The sequence below is a fragment of the Raphanus sativus genome, chromosome 9 (genome assembly GCF_000801105.2).
Source record: "Raphanus sativus cultivar WK10039 chromosome 9, ASM80110v3, whole genome shotgun sequence".
NCBI classification, from domain to species: Eukaryota; Viridiplantae; Streptophyta; class Magnoliopsida; order Brassicales; family Brassicaceae; genus Raphanus; species Raphanus sativus.
In genome coordinates this window covers 632,942-652,020 of record NC_079519.1, presented here as the reverse complement: position 1 = coordinate 652,020, position 19,079 = coordinate 632,942, and the positions used below count along the sequence as shown (strand labels likewise).

The 19,079-nt window shown below is 39.8% G+C and overlaps 5 protein-coding genes and 1 pseudogene across 5 annotated transcripts; 3 read left to right on the top strand and 3 right to left on the bottom strand.

The window, feature by feature from the left end:
- Positions 1-13: 13 nt before the first annotated feature.
- Positions 14-4,278, top strand: LOC108824273 (ATPase 9, plasma membrane-type). The gene is made up of 12 exons (XM_018597667.2): positions 14-337; positions 429-548; positions 643-741; positions 823-960; positions 1,029-1,913; positions 1,987-2,091; positions 2,185-2,494; positions 2,584-3,098; positions 3,178-3,351; positions 3,446-3,628; positions 3,700-3,881; positions 3,959-4,278. Exons 1-12 carry the CDS (start codon positions 281-283, stop codon positions 4,053-4,055), a joined length of 2,865 nt encoding a protein of 954 aa, XP_018453169.1. The 5' UTR covers positions 14-280; the 3' UTR covers positions 4,056-4,278.
- A 196-nt stretch (positions 4,279-4,474) lies between these two features.
- LOC108824274 (ribonuclease 3-like protein 1) lies at positions 4,475-5,752 on the bottom strand (annotated as a pseudogene).
- Positions 5,753-5,857: 105 nt separating this feature from the next.
- Positions 5,858-8,312, bottom strand: LOC108825792 (probable receptor-like protein kinase At1g80640). The gene is made up of 8 exons (XM_018599142.2): positions 7,886-8,312; positions 7,604-7,780; positions 7,264-7,499; positions 7,016-7,148; positions 6,852-6,915; positions 6,630-6,726; positions 6,441-6,543; positions 5,858-6,347 (listed from the first exon to the last, which is right to left on the bottom strand). Exons 1-8 carry the CDS (start codon positions 8,004-8,006, stop codon positions 6,019-6,021), a joined length of 1,260 nt encoding a protein of 419 aa, XP_018454644.1. The 5' UTR covers positions 8,007-8,312; the 3' UTR covers positions 5,858-6,018.
- Positions 8,313-10,998: 2,686 nt separating this feature from the next.
- LOC108828247 (uncharacterized) lies at positions 10,999-12,835 on the top strand. The gene has a single exon (XM_018601873.2). It carries the CDS (start codon positions 11,063-11,065, stop codon positions 12,740-12,742), a length of 1,680 nt encoding a protein of 559 aa, XP_018457375.1. The 5' UTR covers positions 10,999-11,062; the 3' UTR covers positions 12,743-12,835.
- Positions 12,836-12,983: 148 nt separating this feature from the next.
- Positions 12,984-15,158, bottom strand: LOC108828248 (uncharacterized). The gene is made up of 5 exons (XM_018601874.2): positions 14,228-15,158; positions 13,864-13,946; positions 13,646-13,757; positions 13,429-13,481; positions 12,984-13,336 (listed from the first exon to the last, which is right to left on the bottom strand). The coding sequence occupies exons 1-5, from the start codon at positions 15,045-15,047 to the stop codon at positions 13,193-13,195; spliced, it is 1,212 nt and encodes a 403-aa protein (XP_018457376.1). The 5' UTR covers positions 15,048-15,158; the 3' UTR covers positions 12,984-13,192.
- A 540-nt stretch (positions 15,159-15,698) lies between these two features.
- LOC108827810 (uncharacterized) lies at positions 15,699-18,946 on the top strand. Its single transcript, XM_018601304.2, has 5 exons — positions 15,699-16,055; positions 17,826-17,885; positions 18,114-18,176; positions 18,278-18,346; positions 18,469-18,946. Exons 1-5 carry the CDS (start codon positions 15,771-15,773, stop codon positions 18,583-18,585), a joined length of 594 nt encoding a protein of 197 aa, XP_018456806.1. The 5' UTR covers positions 15,699-15,770; the 3' UTR covers positions 18,586-18,946.
- Positions 18,947-19,079: the final 133 nt, after the last annotated feature.

The window sequence follows — 19,079 nt, the reverse complement described above, 5'->3', positions numbered from 1 at the left end:
TATATAAACCACTCAACACCACTTTCCTTCATTCTTCATATAAAAATAATTTCATTTAAAAAAACATATAAATTTTCTTTGTTTCTGTTTTTCTCCCTTTTGTTTCTTCTGTTTCGTTAAAAATAACAACAGAAAAAGAAAAAATTCGAGAGAAAATTTTATCAGTTCGAAAACACACACAAAAACTGCAAAGGAACTTTGAAAACATCGGTCGGTCTAAGAAAGAGTTTAAAAAGACAGACACGAGAAAACAAACCCCTGTTTCTGAAAAATATTAAAGATGGCGGCGGGGAAAGATTCAAGCTGGGACGACATCAAGAACGAAGGCATCGATCTCGTTAGTCTCCTTCTTCTCCATCTTACTTAGCTTTACGTTTTCGATATCTTTTGTAGCACGCTAACTTTGTGTGTTGTTGTTGATCGAACAGGAGAAAATACCTATCGAGGAGGTGTTTACACAGCTGAGATGTACAAGGGAAGGACTTACGAGCGACGAAGGCCATACTCGTCTCGACATCTTCGGTCCCAACAAGCTCGAAGAGAAAAAGGCAAACCACCTTCAACAAACCCCTTTTCAGTTTTATATCTGTTTCTTCCCATCCAAGAAAAGCCTATTTTTTTAACATGTTTTCAATTTCACAGGAAAGCAAGATTCTGAAGTTCTTAGGTTTTATGTGGAACCCTCTCTCATGGGTCATGGAGTTGGCTGCTATCATGGCTATCGCGTTGGCCAACGGAGGAGTAAGTAATATCACCTTAACCAACTTAACCCGGATCCATCTTCTTCTCTGTCTTTTTAACTCATTTTGTAAAAATCTGCAGGGAAGGCCACCGGATTGGCAAGATTTCGTGGGTATCACGGTTCTTCTTATCATTAACTCTACCATTAGCTTCATTGAAGAAAACAACGCCGGAAACGCAGCCGCCGCTTTGATGGCCGGTCTTGCTCCCAAAACCAAAGTAAGTTGTTCAAAACATGACAAGCAAAGACCAACGTAATACTAATGCATATCAATCACTTTTAAAAGCTTCTGCGAGATGGCAAATGGAGCGAGCAAGAGGCAGCTATATTGGTTCCCGGAGACATTATCAGCATCAAACTAGGTGACATTGTTCCAGCAGATGGTCGTCTCCTGGAAGGTGACCCTCTCAAGATTGATCAATCTGCTCTCACCGGTGAGTCCTTACCAGTAACCAAGAACCCTGGCCAAGAAGTTTACTCTGGCTCCACCTGCAAACAAGGTGAGCTAGAAGCTGTTGTGATCGCCACTGGTGTCCATACTTTCTTCGGCAAAGCAGCTCATCTCGTAGACAGCACGAACCAAGAAGGTCATTTCCAGAAAGTGCTGACTGCTATTGGTAACTTCTGCATCTGCTCCATCGCCATAGGTATGATCATTGAGATCGTTGTCATGTATCCTATCCAGCACCGTGCGTATAGAGATGGAATCGACAATCTTCTGGTGCTACTCATCGGAGGGATCCCTATTGCAATGCCAACTGTTTTGTCTGTCACCATGGCCATTGGCTCTCACCGTCTCTCACAGCAAGGAGCTATCACAAAGAGGATGACAGCGATTGAAGAGATGGCTGGGATGGACGTTTTGTGCAGTGACAAGACTGGAACTCTTACACTCAACAAGCTTACTGTCGACAAGAGCATGGTTGAGGTTTTTGTTAAAGACTTGGACAAAGAGCAGCTTATGGTGAATGCAGCAAGAGCCTCTAGAGTAGAGAACCAGGATGCTATAGATGCTTGCATAGTAGGAATGCTTGGAGATCCCAGTGAAGCAAGACAAGGCATCACTGAAGTCCATTTTTTCCCTTTTAACCCTGTGGACAAGCGTACTGCTATCACTTACATCGATTCTAGTGGAAACTGGCACCGTGTCAGCAAAGGCGCCCCTGAGCAAGTAAGCAATTAATGCATATATTCTAGAGAGTTGTTAGAGTTCTTTCCCACTGATTGGTCTCTGTAACTTGTAGATCATTGAGCTCTGTAACCTTAGAGAGGATACAAAGAAGAGAGCTCATGACATCATTGACAAGTTTGCTGACAGAGGACTTCGTTCTCTTGCTGTTGGCAGACAGGTGAAAAAGCTTTTTTAAGTGCCAATCCCAAATGTTTGAAGACTATTATGTCTTTATTTTTGTTAAAATGCTCTTTTGGCTGCTATTTATTAGACCGTCTCTGAGAAAGACAAGAACAGCCCTGGAGAGCCATGGGAGTTTCTTGGTCTCTTACCTCTCTTTGATCCTCCAAGACATGACAGTGCAGAGACAATCAGGCGAGCCCTTGACCTCGGTGTCAATGTCAAGATGATCACTGGTGACCAGCTCGCCATTGGTAAGGAAACAGGTCGTAGGCTGGGTATGGGCACCAACATGTATCCTTCTTCTGCTCTACTTGGACAGGACAAGGATGAATCTATATCTAGTATTCCTGTTGATGAACTCATTGAGATGGCTGATGGATTCGCCGGTGTCTTCCCTGGTAAAAAAAACATTCAAATCTAGTAAAAACATTTTCTCTTAATGGATCATCCAATGTATTCACCCCAATGAATCTGTTTTCTTGATTAGAACACAAGTATGAGATTGTGAAGAGGCTCCAAGAGATGAAGCACATTTGTGGCATGACTGGTGATGGAGTGAACGATGCTCCAGCTCTTAAAAGAGCTGACATCGGAATAGCTGTTGCTGACGCGACTGATGCAGCGAGAAGTGCATCTGACATTGTACTAACCGAGCCAGGTCTTAGTGTCATAGTAAGTGCTGTCTTGACGAGCAGAGCCATCTTCCAGAGAATGAAGAACTACACGATCTACGCAGTCTCCATCACAATCCGTGTAGTGATGGGCTTTATGCTCCTTGCACTCATATGGAAGTTCGACTTCTCACCATTCATGGTGTTGGTGATAGCCATCCTGAATGATGGTACTATCATGACCATATCAAAGGACAGAGTAAAGCCTTCTCCGCTTCCTGATTCATGGAAACTCAAAGAGATATTTGCCACTGGCGTTGTTCTTGGCACATACCTTGCAGTCATGACTGTTGTTTTCTTCTGGGCTGCAGAGAGCACTGACTTCTTCTCTGTAAGAGAACTCTTACCTTACTATGATGATTTTCAAGTAAGTGTCTCTCTGATCATCAGTTTTTTTGTTGCTGGTGCAGGCAAAGTTTGGGGTGAGATCTATCAGTGGGAATCCGCATGAGCTTACATCAGCTATATACCTCCAAGTTAGTATAATTAGCCAGGCACTTATCTTTGTCACAAGGTCACGTAGCTGGTCTTATGCTGAACGTCCTGGCCTATGGTTGATCGCTGCCTTTTTCTTAGCTCAGCTGGTGAGTTTTAATTAAAGCTTTTGATCTTCTTGAATACAAAGCCCTCAATGTACTACTACTGACAATGTTCTTGTTTCTCTTTTGACATAATAAGATTGCTACTCTCATTGCTGTGTACGCAAACTGGGATTTTGCAAGAATCAGAGGTACAGGGTGGGGATGGGCAGGAGTGATCTGGCTCTACAGTATAGTTACTTACGTTCCATTGGATATACTCAAGTTCATCATCAGATATTCACTAAGTGGTAGAGCCTGGGATAATGTCATTGAGAACAAGGTGGGATTAAGAAAATTTTAGTCCTTTGTTTCAGTAGTACTGTTTCTAACTTTGTTACCTTTTGTGTTCAGACCGCTTTCACGTCAAAGAAAGACTATGGAAAAGGGGAGAGGGAAGCACAATGGGCACAAGCTCAACGTACCCTTCACGGATTGCAACCTGCTCAACCCTCAGATATGTTCAACGATAAGAGTACTTATAGAGAACTTTCAGAGATAGCTGATCAAGCCAAGAGACGAGCTGAAGTCGCAAGGTAACGCTCTCAGTCAATAACATTATGTTCCTGAGAATATGACTTTTGACACTTTTCTTCTCATCAAAATGTTGCAGGTTAAGAGAGCATCATACATTGAAAGGTCACGTGGAATCAGTAGTGAAGCAGAAGGGACTTGACATAGAGGCAATCCAGCAACACTACACCCTGTGATTGATTTTCAGAAACAAAGTGTGTTTCTCAGTTTAGTTTAGAACTAAAACCCCACAAGAGTATTGAATAATAAACCACCACCACCATAAGAAAATACTGCAAGAAAAAAATGTTAATTTCTTTTATCAGCAGTGGCTGTTGGCTGCTTTATTTGTTTTGAGATATTCTTGTTTTTTTGCTATGACAAGCTACAAAGCTAATAAGATATTACAGTTACTTAGAATTCTTGTTCCAACATTTAGAGTTTATTCTGGTCTTAACCCTGCCAAAAGGAAATTGCATCAAAAACCAAAATAAGAATACATTGTACTTCACGGCAAATAAGAAGAGCAGTACCAATCAATTTTCTACAATCTAGTGCGTCTGTGTTGAATCTGCTGTTCTTAGCCTTTACTAATAAACAAGAGGAGATTTATAGATAGCACAAGATTTAGAGAAGCTTTAAATCATTAGACCATGTACCAAGTAAATTCTTGTAAGGACAAACAAACAAGAACTCAAATAACAGATCAGCAAATGTAGAACAGTATGAAAAAAAACTCTAGTTAAACTCTCTGGCTACTTCATCCGAGTAGATGATGTCTTATTAACTTATGCAGCTTTGTCTGGTTTCCCTTTGACATGGTCAAGATACCAGAGCGCGCCTTCAGCTGCATGCTCAGCCGCAGCTTTCTTATTGCGTTTGGGATCACCAAAACATTCCAAAACAGTTGTTGTTCCTGAAGAATCTCTAATCTCAACCACAACTTTGTAGGTAAACCTGAACCCAAAAAAAAAGAAGCTAAGTTCACCCAAAAATAGGTTGTGGGTTCGAAATAGGAGTAAAGGGACAGGTAAGTGATGCTTTGGCTTACAATCTCAAATGGCAAGGACCATGGACATTGCAGCAATCATAAAGAGGAGGTTTCCATCGCTTGGAAGTACATATTCCGTGTAACAACAACTTGGCTGACCCTTTCTTAGATTCATCTGTAGGAGGTGACCCCAAATGGAACAAAATATCAGAAGTATGAGAAAATAGTCATCAAAACCATGTAAATCCAATCTGTGTAATGTATTAGTTATGAGAGGGTGAAGGAAGACAAAAGGTGGTGGTACCTTTAGATAATGATTTGGGGTCTTCTTGTTGTTGGGTGTTTAGGAAGAGGATGATTCAATCCTTGTGTGCTGTTAGGATCATCAATCTGAATGTTAGAAAAAGAATTCACCATTGGAGGCTTCAACTCTCTCATCTCATCTTCGTATCTCTGCTTTGGCACCATCATTGCTCTTTGGTTTCTGACAAAGCAAATTCATACAAAAAACACAAAACACAAAACAAATTCACTAATAGAAGAACCCTAAAAAAGAATCAATTTTATAGCAAATAAAAAATGCGTCCTTTCTTCACGTACTCTGTAAATGTGACTGCGAAAGAAGAGAACAGACGGTTTGGGCAATGAACTGAATGAAATAAAAAAAAGTGATTACCAAAGAAGAGGAGGGAGTTTCTAATTCTGGGGATAGATGAAGGAACCAAAGAAGGAATGTCTTTGAGGCTGATGATAGTCTCGATCTTCTTCTTCTTCTTGATGCGCTTTTTGCTTTATCTGCTTCGTCTCCTCCTCCTCATCATCTCCATCCCTCCTCATATTCTCTTCTTAATTCCTCAAGTTTCTCGTTTCTTCGTGAATTGTGAAAATGCATGAAAATAAAGGTTTATTTAATTATCTCTTACACTAGTTTTGTCTTAATCTATTTGGTCCAAGTCAGAAAAAAAACTTTTGTTTTCCCAATCTTAATTACTTGTAGACTCGGTACTATAGTAGAATTCATGATCTATATTCTATAGGCTAATTTATTTATGTACTCTTACTAGTTTATTCAGATTTCTCGTGGCAAAAACAATAAGTGGGAACTTTGCAAAGAAGCAACAAACATTCAAAATGTAAAAATTACACAATAAGGAAATGAAAATTTGTTTTTATAAAATCCGCAAAGATCCGCCGAGTTCTAGTGGTAGAAGAGGGATGAGTGAGTGCAAGACATCGGTTATAAGTGGTCTGTAACTTGGCTCTTCCTGCACACACAACACTGCCACCGCTGCTACCTGATATAGATGCTTCAGATCCATGCTTCCTTTTATTGCCGGATCCAATATGTTTGGCAGATTTGCTCTGTCACTCAGCTTTGGTACCCAACTCACAATGGATTCTGCTTCAGCTGATGGTTTCTCCACTTCTCTCTTCCCTAAGAGAAGTTCGAGCAGAATCACCCCAAATGAGTATACATCATTCTTGTCTGTTACTTTCCCTGTAAAATATAGAAACCAAAAAAAAAAAAAGACTTTAAGTGCTATAATGTTGAGAGAATCATTTTGATACATAAATAAAACTTATTATTAACCATCAAGAAGAAGACACTCGGAAGCTCTGTTTCCTAAAGTTCCATTAAGCTTCAACTTCTTGCTCTCAGTCATCAACACAGTCGCATACCCAAAATCTGATATCTGAACAGAGATAGCAAACACATCCTTACCAAACTCATATCTCTCTTCTCTCTGTAAGAAGAGTTTTACATTATAAATATTTTTACCTTTGCGTTGAAATGGGAGTCTAGAAGGATGTTAGACGATTTCAAATCTCTGTGAACTACCGGAGGATGGCAATGCTCGTGTAGATACTCTAGTCCTCTTTTATATAAGAAAAAAAAAACAGAGAAAGAACTTTGTAAGCATATACATAAAATGTGTTTGGAGATCAAAGGAAACTGCTAAACATTTGAAACTATATTATATCAATGAATGGGACTATATACCGTGCTATATCAACAGCGATTTTCATCCTAAGCTGCCAAGTTAAACCTGAACCTTGACTAGGCCCTTCAAGTATATGTCCAAAAGAAGTAGAATAAAAAAATCAGAAGATGTCAAAAGATTGAACAAAATGGCGGCAAAAACTTGGAAACATCTCTCTCTTTACCATGCAACTGACACTCTAAAGATCCATTATGCATCATCTCGTACACAATACATCTCGTTTGGCGATAGACGCCAAACCCCAACATGGAGACTATGTTCTGATGCTTGATCTTACACAACCACTCTACTTCATTCTGCATTTATTATTGTTCAACAAAAAACAAAAAGAAAGATATATGGTTAATAGAATGAGATGACTTTAATAGGTGTGTAAGGAAGGAATCGTTGGGGTTCAAGCCGATTAAAAACCTCAAACTGTTTTTCAATGTCTGTATCTCCACCACCATCATCAAGTTTCTTCACAGTGACAGAGGACTTTTCATCAAGACAAGCTCTGTAGAGGCATCCACGACTACCTCGGCTCAACACATTACTCTCGCTAAACTTGTTTGTTGCAGTTTCCAAGAGTTGATATTCAAAGACAGGGATAGTTCCTTTCGTCACAGAATCAGTCGGTTTCGTGGACACACTACTCTTCACAGAATCTTCAGATAATAAGCAAAAAAGAAGCAAAGATAAGCAGCAACAAAACCAGAAAAAAAAAAATAAATGACGTGTAAAGATAATAGTAAGAGTTAGTTATTAGTACCAGGATGATGATTTGGGTTGATGCCGGTGAAGCTGTTCTTGATATATCTGTACCTCCATAGGAAGAGGTAGAGAAGCAATACTAGAGTGACACAGAGGAGTGTTGATGAGACAATAAGAGCAATAAGAATCTTCTTGTTCAAATCCTCACGAAGCACCACTTGAACAATCGGAGGCCCTGAGATACAAATTTGATTCCTTTTTTTAAGGCTTCCTCTATGGGGGAAACTAGTAAAGACTTTATCACTCTCAAATGAGTAAACATGGAGAAGTCTTTTTTTACCTGGGGATTGAGCTCCCGTTCGAGGCGAAGAAGTCTGAGAACTTGGGATTTCTCCTTGGGGAGAAGCGACCGAGAAGAAGGAGACACCGAGAACCCAAATGAGTAGTAACGACAGCAACATTTCTTGTTTGTTTGGTGTGTTTCACGGAGCAAAAGATAACACAATGAAACTCAAGGAAGCTTCTTCCTCTTCTACTTACTTCGTCTGTCTGGTTTTGTGGAGATTGAAAGGAAATTAATCTTGTGTGGAGATGGAGAGGAGGACACTGGTTGTGTTTAGGAAACAGAGAGAAGAAGACAACCAATGTATTGCTTCCTGGTTAATTGGTCTTCTTCATATGACTTATATGAACCAGAAGAAACCCGAACGTGGGGTGATAAAGACGTTTGGAGTTATGGACTGATGGGAGAAATATCAAATCAAGCTCCCTGTTTTCATTTCATTCTCTTTTTTTTTTCTTTTCTAAATTCCTCTAGAGGATTATTACCAAAGACTTAACTTCCCCATGTAAAATGATGCAACTAACTATGCCGCGTCTAATAATATAAAGAATTTTGTTTTCTAATGTGTCATCTTCCATACGTAAAGTTACAAAAGAAACTGTTTCAGATTAAGTAATCTAGTGAAGCATGATCTGATTGATATAGAAGAGTAAAAAAAAGGAATATTGTAATAGATTATGTAATCTCTATAGATTTGTTTGCATCGAGGCACATTAGTCCAAAATGATTCCCATTGGGATCAAAAGGACAAGTCCTAGTTGAAGTTTAAAGAGTTATTTTCATCCTAGGGCAGTATCAAGTTTTTTATTACAACATAGGACAGTTATTGCTCTTAGGGTAGTTTTTTGAAACTATAAACTTACTACATTTACTCTTCCAACTAAACGGGTCCCACAACTTTAAACTCTTTTCTTTTCCCTTCTCGCTGTCTTCTCTTTCTCTCTTCTCTCTCTTTAATTCTTTTTTTATTTTTTTTCCACTTTTAGTTTTATTTCATATATGATCCCTTAACTTTTAAATATATTAATTTATGCTCTCATCATTTTTTATTTGCAAATATCTCTTTCAAATTGACTCCTCACTTTTTAATTATAAAAATCATATCTTCCATGATTACACGAACATGTTTTTGAACTTCTAGAAATTTACTATTCGATTTTTAACTTTCCAAATTGCAAAAATAGCCCCTTAATATATACATGTGTACACATGGACATCGAAACTTTTGTTTATACATGGACATTTATTGTACACATGGACATCAGACTTCATTGTACACATGAACATCGAAAATGTATGTTCAGTGAATATGTATGTTCATTAAAAAATTTGGTGTACATAGTTGGACATCGAACTTTATTGTACACATGGACATCGAAGTTTATTGTTATAGTTCACTTTTGTTGTTGACATGGACATCAGAGTTTAATGTACATGTAGACATCAAACATGTATGTTCGGTGAACATTTTATTTATGCATGGACATATGACTTTATTGTACGCATGGAAATCGCCTTTTAGTGTACACACGAGCACAGGCAGGAATGTTTATTGTGGACGCTGTGGAACATGGCCACTAATGTATACACATGTTTACAGCCTTGACTCAAAAGGCTGTTGATTGTACACATGTACACAACATGTATGTTCTTTGAATATTTTGTTGTACAAAGATAATAGTTTATGAATGGACACCGTCATTTTTATTGTACACATGGACATCTCTATGTTGTGTACACAAGGGCAGAGGCATGGATGTACATTGTGGACGCTTTGGAATATGAGAACTAATGTATACACGTGTGTACGGCCTGTGCAGAGGACTCAAAGTACATTTTGAAGTCCAGTATGGTATACATGGACACATACATGATTATACATTGTACACGCGGTGGTAGATGGACACTAAGGTCAACATGGGCGTAGGCATTCATTGTAAACATGTACACACCTAGTAGGTACCGTGTACATTATGTGGTTCATGAACACTAATGCCAGTGTGTACACATGTATTTCACTGTCCACATGTACAATGTATTATCCATGGTTGCTCTCGAGCTTTCGTGATAGTTGGAGTCGCGTCGGAGATGAACAAAGGTCACGAAGAAGATAAATCCTGACGAATAAGGATCATCTGAGACATGAATGTGGTGGCGGAACCCTAATTTCTTGGTGTTGTCTCATGTGAATGCGTGGTGGTGGTCATGGTGGATGAATTTCTTGATTTTCATAGTTTGGTCCATGGTGGGTGATGAGCATTCTACAACGTTTTCGCCGTCGAAACTGCTCCATCGTGGTCTATCTCCGTCGTCACTACACCAAAGTCAACAACGTTTATGCCGTTGATGTCATTATCGTATATGTCACTATTACATCATCATCACCAGAGATATACCTTGACATATCTTAAAGGATAGATTGAGCAACAGAGAAAATAATTACATGTGATTTCTTTAGAAAAAATTATCTGAAGAATCAGATTTCAGTTTAGAAAAAATAGAATGTTTGGGAGGAAGAAGACGAAGAAAAAAGATGGTGGGACCTATTTTATCTATGATTATCTAGGCCATTAGATTATTTATAAGATGAAGGGTTGTGATGAAATCCCACCACTAAAAGAAATAAATAAAATAGAAAGACAATAAAGATGTGTGGTTGAGATTATTTCTATTTAATACACTGGTTTGGTTAGTTATCAATTTAGTTCTGAATTGACTAATTTATTTAAGAAAAAGAGAAGCTGTTAGAATAAAGTGTCCTAGTAGCGATAACTGTCTTATTGTGTCAATAAAACTCATAAACTGTCTATCAGTGTAATACTTTCAAGTTTAAATCCAAACAAAATAATTTTATATTTCCTGAAAGCTCCAAAAAGTTCTGACTTCTGAGCATTATTCATGTGAACTTTCTACGTCAACCTTTTTCATTACCGACACAAGGTAGTGGGACCCAGAGGCACCACAAAAATTGGACTACCAGTGGGCCTTCAAAGTGCACTATATTGTATTGGGCCGTAAACAGGCTCAAAAAACTTTTTTTTTTTAAAAAGAGTCATTTCAAAAGGGAAAGTGGGACCCAGTGATCATTTGAGCTTAGAGAACTCTTTTACTTTACTCATCATTCATTCATTCTTTGCTTTATCTTCTCCCTCCGATCAAGTGAGGGAAAAAACAATGGATCTACCTGAAGAATGCTGGGAGCTGATCTTTAGATTCATCGACGAAGACGACCACCGATTCCTCGAATCTCTCACCCTCGTATCCACCTCATTCCTCTCCATCACCAACCGCGTTCGCTCCACCTTCACCGTCACCGATCGCACTCTCCCCTCTCTCCATCGCCACCTCCTTCGCTTCCACAACCTCAAGCGAGTCAGGTTCCATGACTTTCACGGAGATATCGACTCCGTCCTCCTCCAACTCTCCCTTTCCTGTTCAGATTTGGAATCGCTCGATATCTCGGGAATGCCCTACTTTCCAGATTTCTCGAAATCGGGGAAGATGATGACCAACGTGAAGGAGTTTAGCTGCTCCGGAGTTATGGAGCTCCGAGAGATCGATCTCGTTTCGATCGGAGTGTGTTTCCCGTCTCTTCAGAGGCTGGACATAAGCTACCCTGCGTCTCTTCCAATCCCCGTCTCTGATTCTGCCATCATCAGCCTCTCTTCGAATCTCAAGAGCCTGTTGACGATCAACGTCTCTGGTAACAATCTCATCACGGATAAGTCTCTGGTCTCTCTGTCCCGGAACTGTGTCCTCTTGAGAGAAATCATCTTCCGTGACTGCGATTTCGTTTCGTCTCGTTGCATCGAGTTCGTTCTGCGTAATTCTCGTTACCTGGAGTCTCTTGCCATCGACGGAATCGGATGGAGGCCGAGGGAGTCTTTCTCCAAGGACGCATTCTTGTTCTCCCGTTGTTTGTCTGAGCTTGATCTATCGGATTCGTTTCTATCAGATGAGTTGCTTCGTTTGATTGCCGACGCCAATCTTCCTCTGAAGAAGCTTGTTCTCTCCGGTTCTCAGTGTCTCACTTTTGATGGGGTCTTGTATTTGCTGACCAAGTACCGGACTTTACTTCACTTGAATCTTGAGGGATTGAGCTTCCTCTCTGATGAGATGATTATGGAACTGGCGGTGTTCCTTGGGAGGTTAACCTTTGTTAACCTAAGTTTCTGTGCCAAGTTAACTGGTGTGTCATTCTTCTACATCATTGAAAGATGTGTTTCCCTCGAGTGTTTAAAAATGGAAGCGACGAATTTTGGAGTGGAAGACGATTCCAAGGAACTGGGTGTCATGTCAAGGATCAAGTCTTTGTACCTATCCGGAAACCACAATTTGAGAGATGAGTGTCTCGTCAAGATATCACGCCATTGTCCTTTTGTAAAAACTCTTGAAGTGGATCATTGTCCTGCCATCACTGGAGATGGGATTCTTGAAGTTTTGAGGAATTGTGGCCAGCTTACATCTTTGGATATAAGCGGATGCACTGCCATAAGGAGCTTTGATGCACTAGACTTTGAGCTTCCAAAGCTGGAGAGTTTACGAGCATGTGGAACTTGGATCGACGACCAAGCCCTGGGTTTGATCACCAAAAGATGTCCAAGGTTGTTGCGTCTTGATCTGAAAGGATGCTTGAACGTGAGATCAAGAGGGATGAAGGAAGTTGTGCAGAGCTGCACACGTTTAAGAGAGATAAACCTTGCAAACTGTCAAGTCGATGATGGAATTTTCATTTGGATGGTTTGTGCTAATCCATCTCTTAGGAAAATTGTGCCGCCTTGTTGGTTTTCTCCAACTAAAAAACTACACAAATTCTTTCTATGCCATGGATGTGTGATCTGCCAAGATCCATAGCAAACCCCCTGCCAATAGAAGAATCTGCAAAATGGTCAAACGGAACATATGTATCTAATTTTTCATGTTTTAAGAAGTTGATTTTTCTTCAAATGTGCAGTCATTATTCTTATGTTTGTCTTTGGATGATGGAAGTAAACCAAAGCCAGAAAAGTCATCATAACAAAAAGTTAAAAACAGAGTCGAAAGTAAAAATACACATGAAAGAAAGTTTGAAGTGGAAGACAAAAAGTTCCCACAATGTTATCAAAATTGTACTTTATTATCAAACTTCTCACAATGTCAGACTCTTTGCCTAAACAGCCTGCAACATTAACTGTAGTAAAACAACTTTCCTCGCCAAAATGATGGATACAAGAGACCCACATCATCTCTTTTGACAAAATGAAGAGAACAAAAAGAGTGTTTACTGTGGGGTCACGATTCATTATGTCCCTTGCATAAAGAAGTTTAAAACTTGTAATCTGGGTTGTCACGAAGTCCGAGCTTTGACAGTGAAAGGCAGTAAGAGTCCCAGTCGGTTCTTCTCATATACTTGAGCAGTTTCTTCCGTCTATGCACCATTGCTATAAGTCCCTTTCTCGAATGCTTATCCTAGATTAGGTTACATAGGATACACGATTAGGTTACTAAAAAAAAGCTGCCCCTACTAGCTTCATAAGAGACGAGGATTGAAAGTTTTTAACCTTTTTATGTAGAACAGAGGATAGATGCTTGATTTTAGTAGTCAGTTGTGCCACTACAAGGAGAAAAAAAAATAGAGACTACTAAAGAATAATGTGACAAAGGAAATAACATCTGATCAACCGATTAGACTAGCCTTGTATAATGTAAAAGCGTCTTTGATAGCTGAAGGTGAACATTGATCAGAACAGATGTTCTTTTGGCAGGATTTAAAATTACCTTGAACACGTGCAGAACCACAATCGGATTCAGACATCTTGAACTCTTCCCTGACCTTTGCAAGCTCGATTTTCATCTTCTCCGCAGATGACATGTTATCCGGGTGGAAATACTGCGTTTGATTTTACACATGTATAACATAACGTTCAATGTCATAACATTTTTAAAAAAAAAAAAAAGTTTGAAGATTCAAAGAACTAAGAAGGAAAAAGAGTTACAGTTTGAACTAGCTCATCTTTCGGAGGCTCGAGCAAATACTTTGGGGTACCATTTAAAACGCTGAAGAAATCCAAGTTCTGAACTGCAAGCAAATCAACCATACAAATCAGTACTATATTAGTAGTTCACAAGTAAGAGATGGACCGATATAGCATTAAAAAATTAACACTTTTGATGCCGCACAGAAGTTCATAAGTACTAGATAGTGAGTTAAATCATAATACACATAACATTCTCCAATTCTGTTATCTTAAAGCAAGTTGATCGTACCAGACTGTATGAGATTTTAACCAAAGCATTCAATATCTAAACAATGCCCACAGGGGAAGGAAGTATAAGTCGTGAGAGAACTTATGAACGTACAGGCTTGTGATTTTCTGGCAAGTTGAATCTCAGACCTGAGATCATCGAAGGCAGTCCCCTTCCTGGTACCCAGGGCTGATGCCTCTTCCACTTGTCTCAACTTAACAAGCCTCTGGTTGAGCTCCTGCAACGAGAACCAACCATGTTCTCTCTTACCCTCCTCAGGTCTGTACTGTCTGAGTATATCCCCGAGTTCTTTAGTGTTGTAGCTCTTGATAAACTCCGATTTCATCTCCTCTGAATCATCATCATCATCTCCCATCTTCTTCCTTTCTTCTAATTCCTCACCAAACACTGAAATGGGCAATCCCTCAAACACGTTTGAACGGACATTGTTTTTAGTCTTCATGATGCTCTGAAGGCTTGATAGATTAGACCATCTGGTGGTCTCTTGATGCGGTCTCATCTGCCTCAAGTTTTGCTTTAGGTTTTCAAAAGTCGAGCCTTTGAAATCTCCGGGCGGCTGCTTTGATGCCACGTTCTGCTTGTACAGATCCTGTAAATCCCTCGCCGGAGGAGCTACTGATCTTCGTCGGAACTCGTTCAGATTCCTCCTGACATCCTGAAAATCTCCGCCGGACGGAGTTTTGGGATCGAATCCGGCGAACTGCCTCCTCCCGTCCTGAGTCTGATGCTGTTGGGGTTGCTGTTTCAAGCTGCTTTTGATGCCACTGAAGTAGGATGATATTTTCAAATCCGATGACTGTTCGCCAGATTCGTTCCCGTCTTGAGGAGATGCGGAGGAGGAGGTTGAGAAGAGATGAATCAGTGATGGATTAGAGTGTAGCCTTTGTTTGCGTCTGGCCAGATGAAGCGCCATTGAATCTGATCTGACGGCTCTGAAATGCTTTGCTTTAGGGTTTTGTGTCCGGAGGACGTTGCTGACGGAGGAGAGAGGTGAAATGAGATGAAAATGATGGACTCACTCCGGTTTATCTATTAACCGAAATTCCTCACGCTATTTTTAATACCGGGTTAGAAGGAACGGTTTATTATGCTTTCGGTAAAACCGTACAAGTAAAGGTCATCATCACTTACGTTAAAGAGAGGTCAGAGACTTGGAAGATTTTTTTATTAGCTAGGTCAGATTTTTTTAGTTAGATTACAATATCAACAGGATAACAACTAACAGGATAACAACGTATTTAGTTTAGACAATATTTTTGGACTATCCGACGACTGAGAGGGAGTTGTATAGTATAAGTTCTTTCAAATATAACATTTCGTTCAGATTCAAATATAGTGAGATTGAAATGATATGCTTCCGTGCTGACAAAACTAATCCAGGTGCTCTCTCATCAGTCATTTGATCTCTACTACTACAGTTCAAACACACGAGGAACAAGAACCTTGCTACAAATGGTCTGTGCCACGCATGTACTTAAATGGGTCCCACGCTTATCAAGAAAAAAGAGAAAATAAAATAATAGTTCCAAAGTATATATCAAAATCCACCCATTAATTTTGCCACAGAGCTTCCTTCCTACTTTTTCGCCACCATCTCTCCCCTCTCTCTCCTCTAAACCTGTTGAAGATTCCAACTATGTCCGCCGAAAACTGGACTCGACTGGCCATGTCTGACGATTCTCTGGTAGCCGACGCACTGCTTCAGCTCCGCCACTCGAGACCCCCACCATCTCCTATCAAGCTGAAATGGAGCGTGCGTCAACGGAGATCATCGAAAAAAGGAGACCAAACGCGAGCTAGCCCCACCAGCCCTTTGACTTGGAGCGGCGCCGCCACGTCTTTCAGCGGCGGTGCTACCACCATGGACGGCCTTGAGGAGTCCAGCGTCGTCGTTAAACCCTCTGAGACCTTTAGATCTAAGGTTTGTCTGATCATTTCACTCTTTTTTTCTTTTGGTTTCGTGCTGTCTGTCACTACTATAATATATCCCTGGTGATGCGGCGTTTCAGTGTTTTCTTTTTCTGCGTTTTTTCTCTTCACGTAATTAAGAGTTTCCTTGTTGTTTGGTCTGGTCTATTACGGGTTAGTCCCTTTGCCTTACACACGACCAGACCTTTTAGTTGTTCACTTGTGGGTATTTTCGTCATTTATGTTCCACGAATCGGCTTTCTCTTGATCATCATGTAGGTACACCGACTTTTTATTGACCGAAATACCCCCACCGTGGACTCAAACATGCCTTTTTCTTTCTTTTCCAAGAAACCAAACCTATCTTTCTCGTTAGTTCCTGTTGTCTTCTTGGAAACACTTCTCGATTTGAGTTTAAAAACTGATAAAATTCGGTGATCTCTACTTTTTTGCTCTTTTTGCATACAAAGAGTCACGTTTCCTACTTTTGGTGCATCCCAGTCATCTCTCTTTCTGCTTTTGTGGAAACCAATAGGCCCTTCACGTCTATGGGAGGTGTTTATGGTCAAAGTCTTAGTCACCGTTGGCCCTCACGTTCATGTTCGTGGAAATGAACTTAGGTTTAGAGTATGAGTTGATTAGGTACGTGTGTGGTATGGTAATAGGGAGGGACAGACGGACAGTTATCATATAGTAACCAAGTATGGACACAGTACCACCGGTCAAAGTTTGTTGTTATGATTGTGGTTCTTGTTGTGATTCGTCCGCCAAGTTTATTTATATCGATGACACTAGTGCTGGGTTTGCGGGTCGACCCGCCCCGACCCGCCCCGACCCGCCCCGCCCCGCTGCGGATCGACTCATTTTTTCGATTCAAAAATTCGACCCGCTTGACCCGCATCTAAAAAATGTAAGACCCGCACCGCCTCGCATAAATTAGCGGGTAACCCGCGGGACCCGCGGGTAATATAAAAAATAATAAAAATAATTATTTTAATTAATATTTTTTAAAAAAATAATATAAATAATATATTTTAATTAAATTTTTAAAAATATTCGTATTTTTATTATTTTTATTATAAAAAACATAGTTTTTACTTAAAAAAATCATATTTTAAAAAGAATTTTTTTTTTTTTTAATTTTGCGGGTTGGCGGGTACCCGCAGTTTAAATTCGGTCGACCCGCACCCGCCCCGCGTTAAAATCACTCGACCCGCACCCGCACCCGCGAACAATTTTTTTCAAATCACTCGATCCGCACCCGCCCCGCGACGGGTCAAACGGGGCGGGGCCCGCGGATAATGAATCAAATTCCCAGCACTAGATGACACTCTCTATTCAGTATTTAGTTAAGCATGACGTGTAAATGTGACGACCAAACACACGCGTTTCTCATAACTCACGCTCCACTCACGTGATTCTTTTTTAAAAAAGAATATCTACTTATTTCATTTTTTCTTCTTCTCTTTTTCCTTTTTGAGGGTTTTATAAGTTGTTGACCAAGAAGATTCTGTATTTTACACACTTTGGAAGTTTGATGCTAACTAGAGTTGATCCGTTTATTTCCACCTTATGGTGCCTATATTGTGTGTGGTCTTGAATGGTAGGTGTGTAGTCTTGAATGTTAGGTGTGTGGGTTTCTTTATATATAAACAAAACAAATTTGTTTTTATGGTATAATTTTGGTGTGATGGTTAATTGAATATTGATTTTTGAGCTGCCTTTTATCTGGTGGTGTCGTAAGCCGTAAGCCATAATCTGAATTTTGGGTTTGGTTGTCCAGGTTTTTCAAACGAGTGCAATAACAAGAACAACTCTGTTTAAGAGATCAAGGAAGAAAAAGGTAAAAGCCGAAAAGCCTGTCCCTTTATTTACTAGCACTGTTGTTAAAAGGACAATATATACTAGTTTTAGCCCTGACATCGGTGCAACTCGAGCCAGGATCATCAATGGCTTGTTTGAAATCTGTTTAGACATGTGGTCTTAAGCTCTGCTGATGAATCTTATCCTTATAAATTTGGACGGATATCATTACGTATTAACTGTTTTTCTCTTACATCGTTGTGGGCAGACTTTGGCTGAGCTTAAAGATGAGGAAGTCATGCTCCTGAAGGAAAGTAAAGGCCTCAAAAATGTACACACATCCTTTTGACCTTCTTCTTTATGTCTCTACATATTAGGTCTGTGTGCTAAATGCTAATCTTAGAATTGGTTTTTCTTTTTTTCTCGAATCAGGAATTAGCAAGTATGCGTGATTTGGTGGAGCAGCAAAGAGTAAGAAACAATTCTCTTAAGAAGATGAAGGTGAGCCTATATCTGTCTCTCACTGGAGTCTGGACAATCACCATTTTTTTCTTGCTCTCTAGACATTCACTACTTATCAACATGTAACTGATCAAGTTAAATCATGTGTCGTATGTATGCAGGCTGAATCACAATCTGCCTTGTCCTGCAAACGCGCTTTGGAACAAAGTTCCTCCTTCTTGCTCCCTGACCTAAACATGCCACTAGAAACCGACACGAGCCCTGAAGTTATTTGCTGAACGACGAGCCATAAGCAGATTATTCTTTTGTTTTTCCCCATCACACACCCAAATAACTATACCACCACCTTTCACAAACATCCTTTTTTAACAGTTACTATATGAAGAAAGATAGATTATTCCTGTATATTCTCATCATTTGGCCATTTCCCGTGGCCGCTGTAGAAGATTAGGCCTCAAGGGGAGAGGAGATTCGAGCTTATGTATCTTGACATATCTTCTTCTTCTCTAGCCAGTAGTATGTTTTTTTTTTTTTGCTCTGCCAAGTGATTCTTATCTTCTCACATGAATCTACATAGATGTACACTTTTCTATTACTATGGTAAGATAAATTGCAAAGATCACAGCACCTTTCTATCAATGTAACTTCCAAAACGTTTTTTTTTGAACTTTGTAATTTGATTAATGGATTATACTAATGTAAAATGATGATTCTCTCTACAGTCTCCAAAATTTCCTGGTGCTAATTTGAGGTTGAGAGTAAATTACTAAGT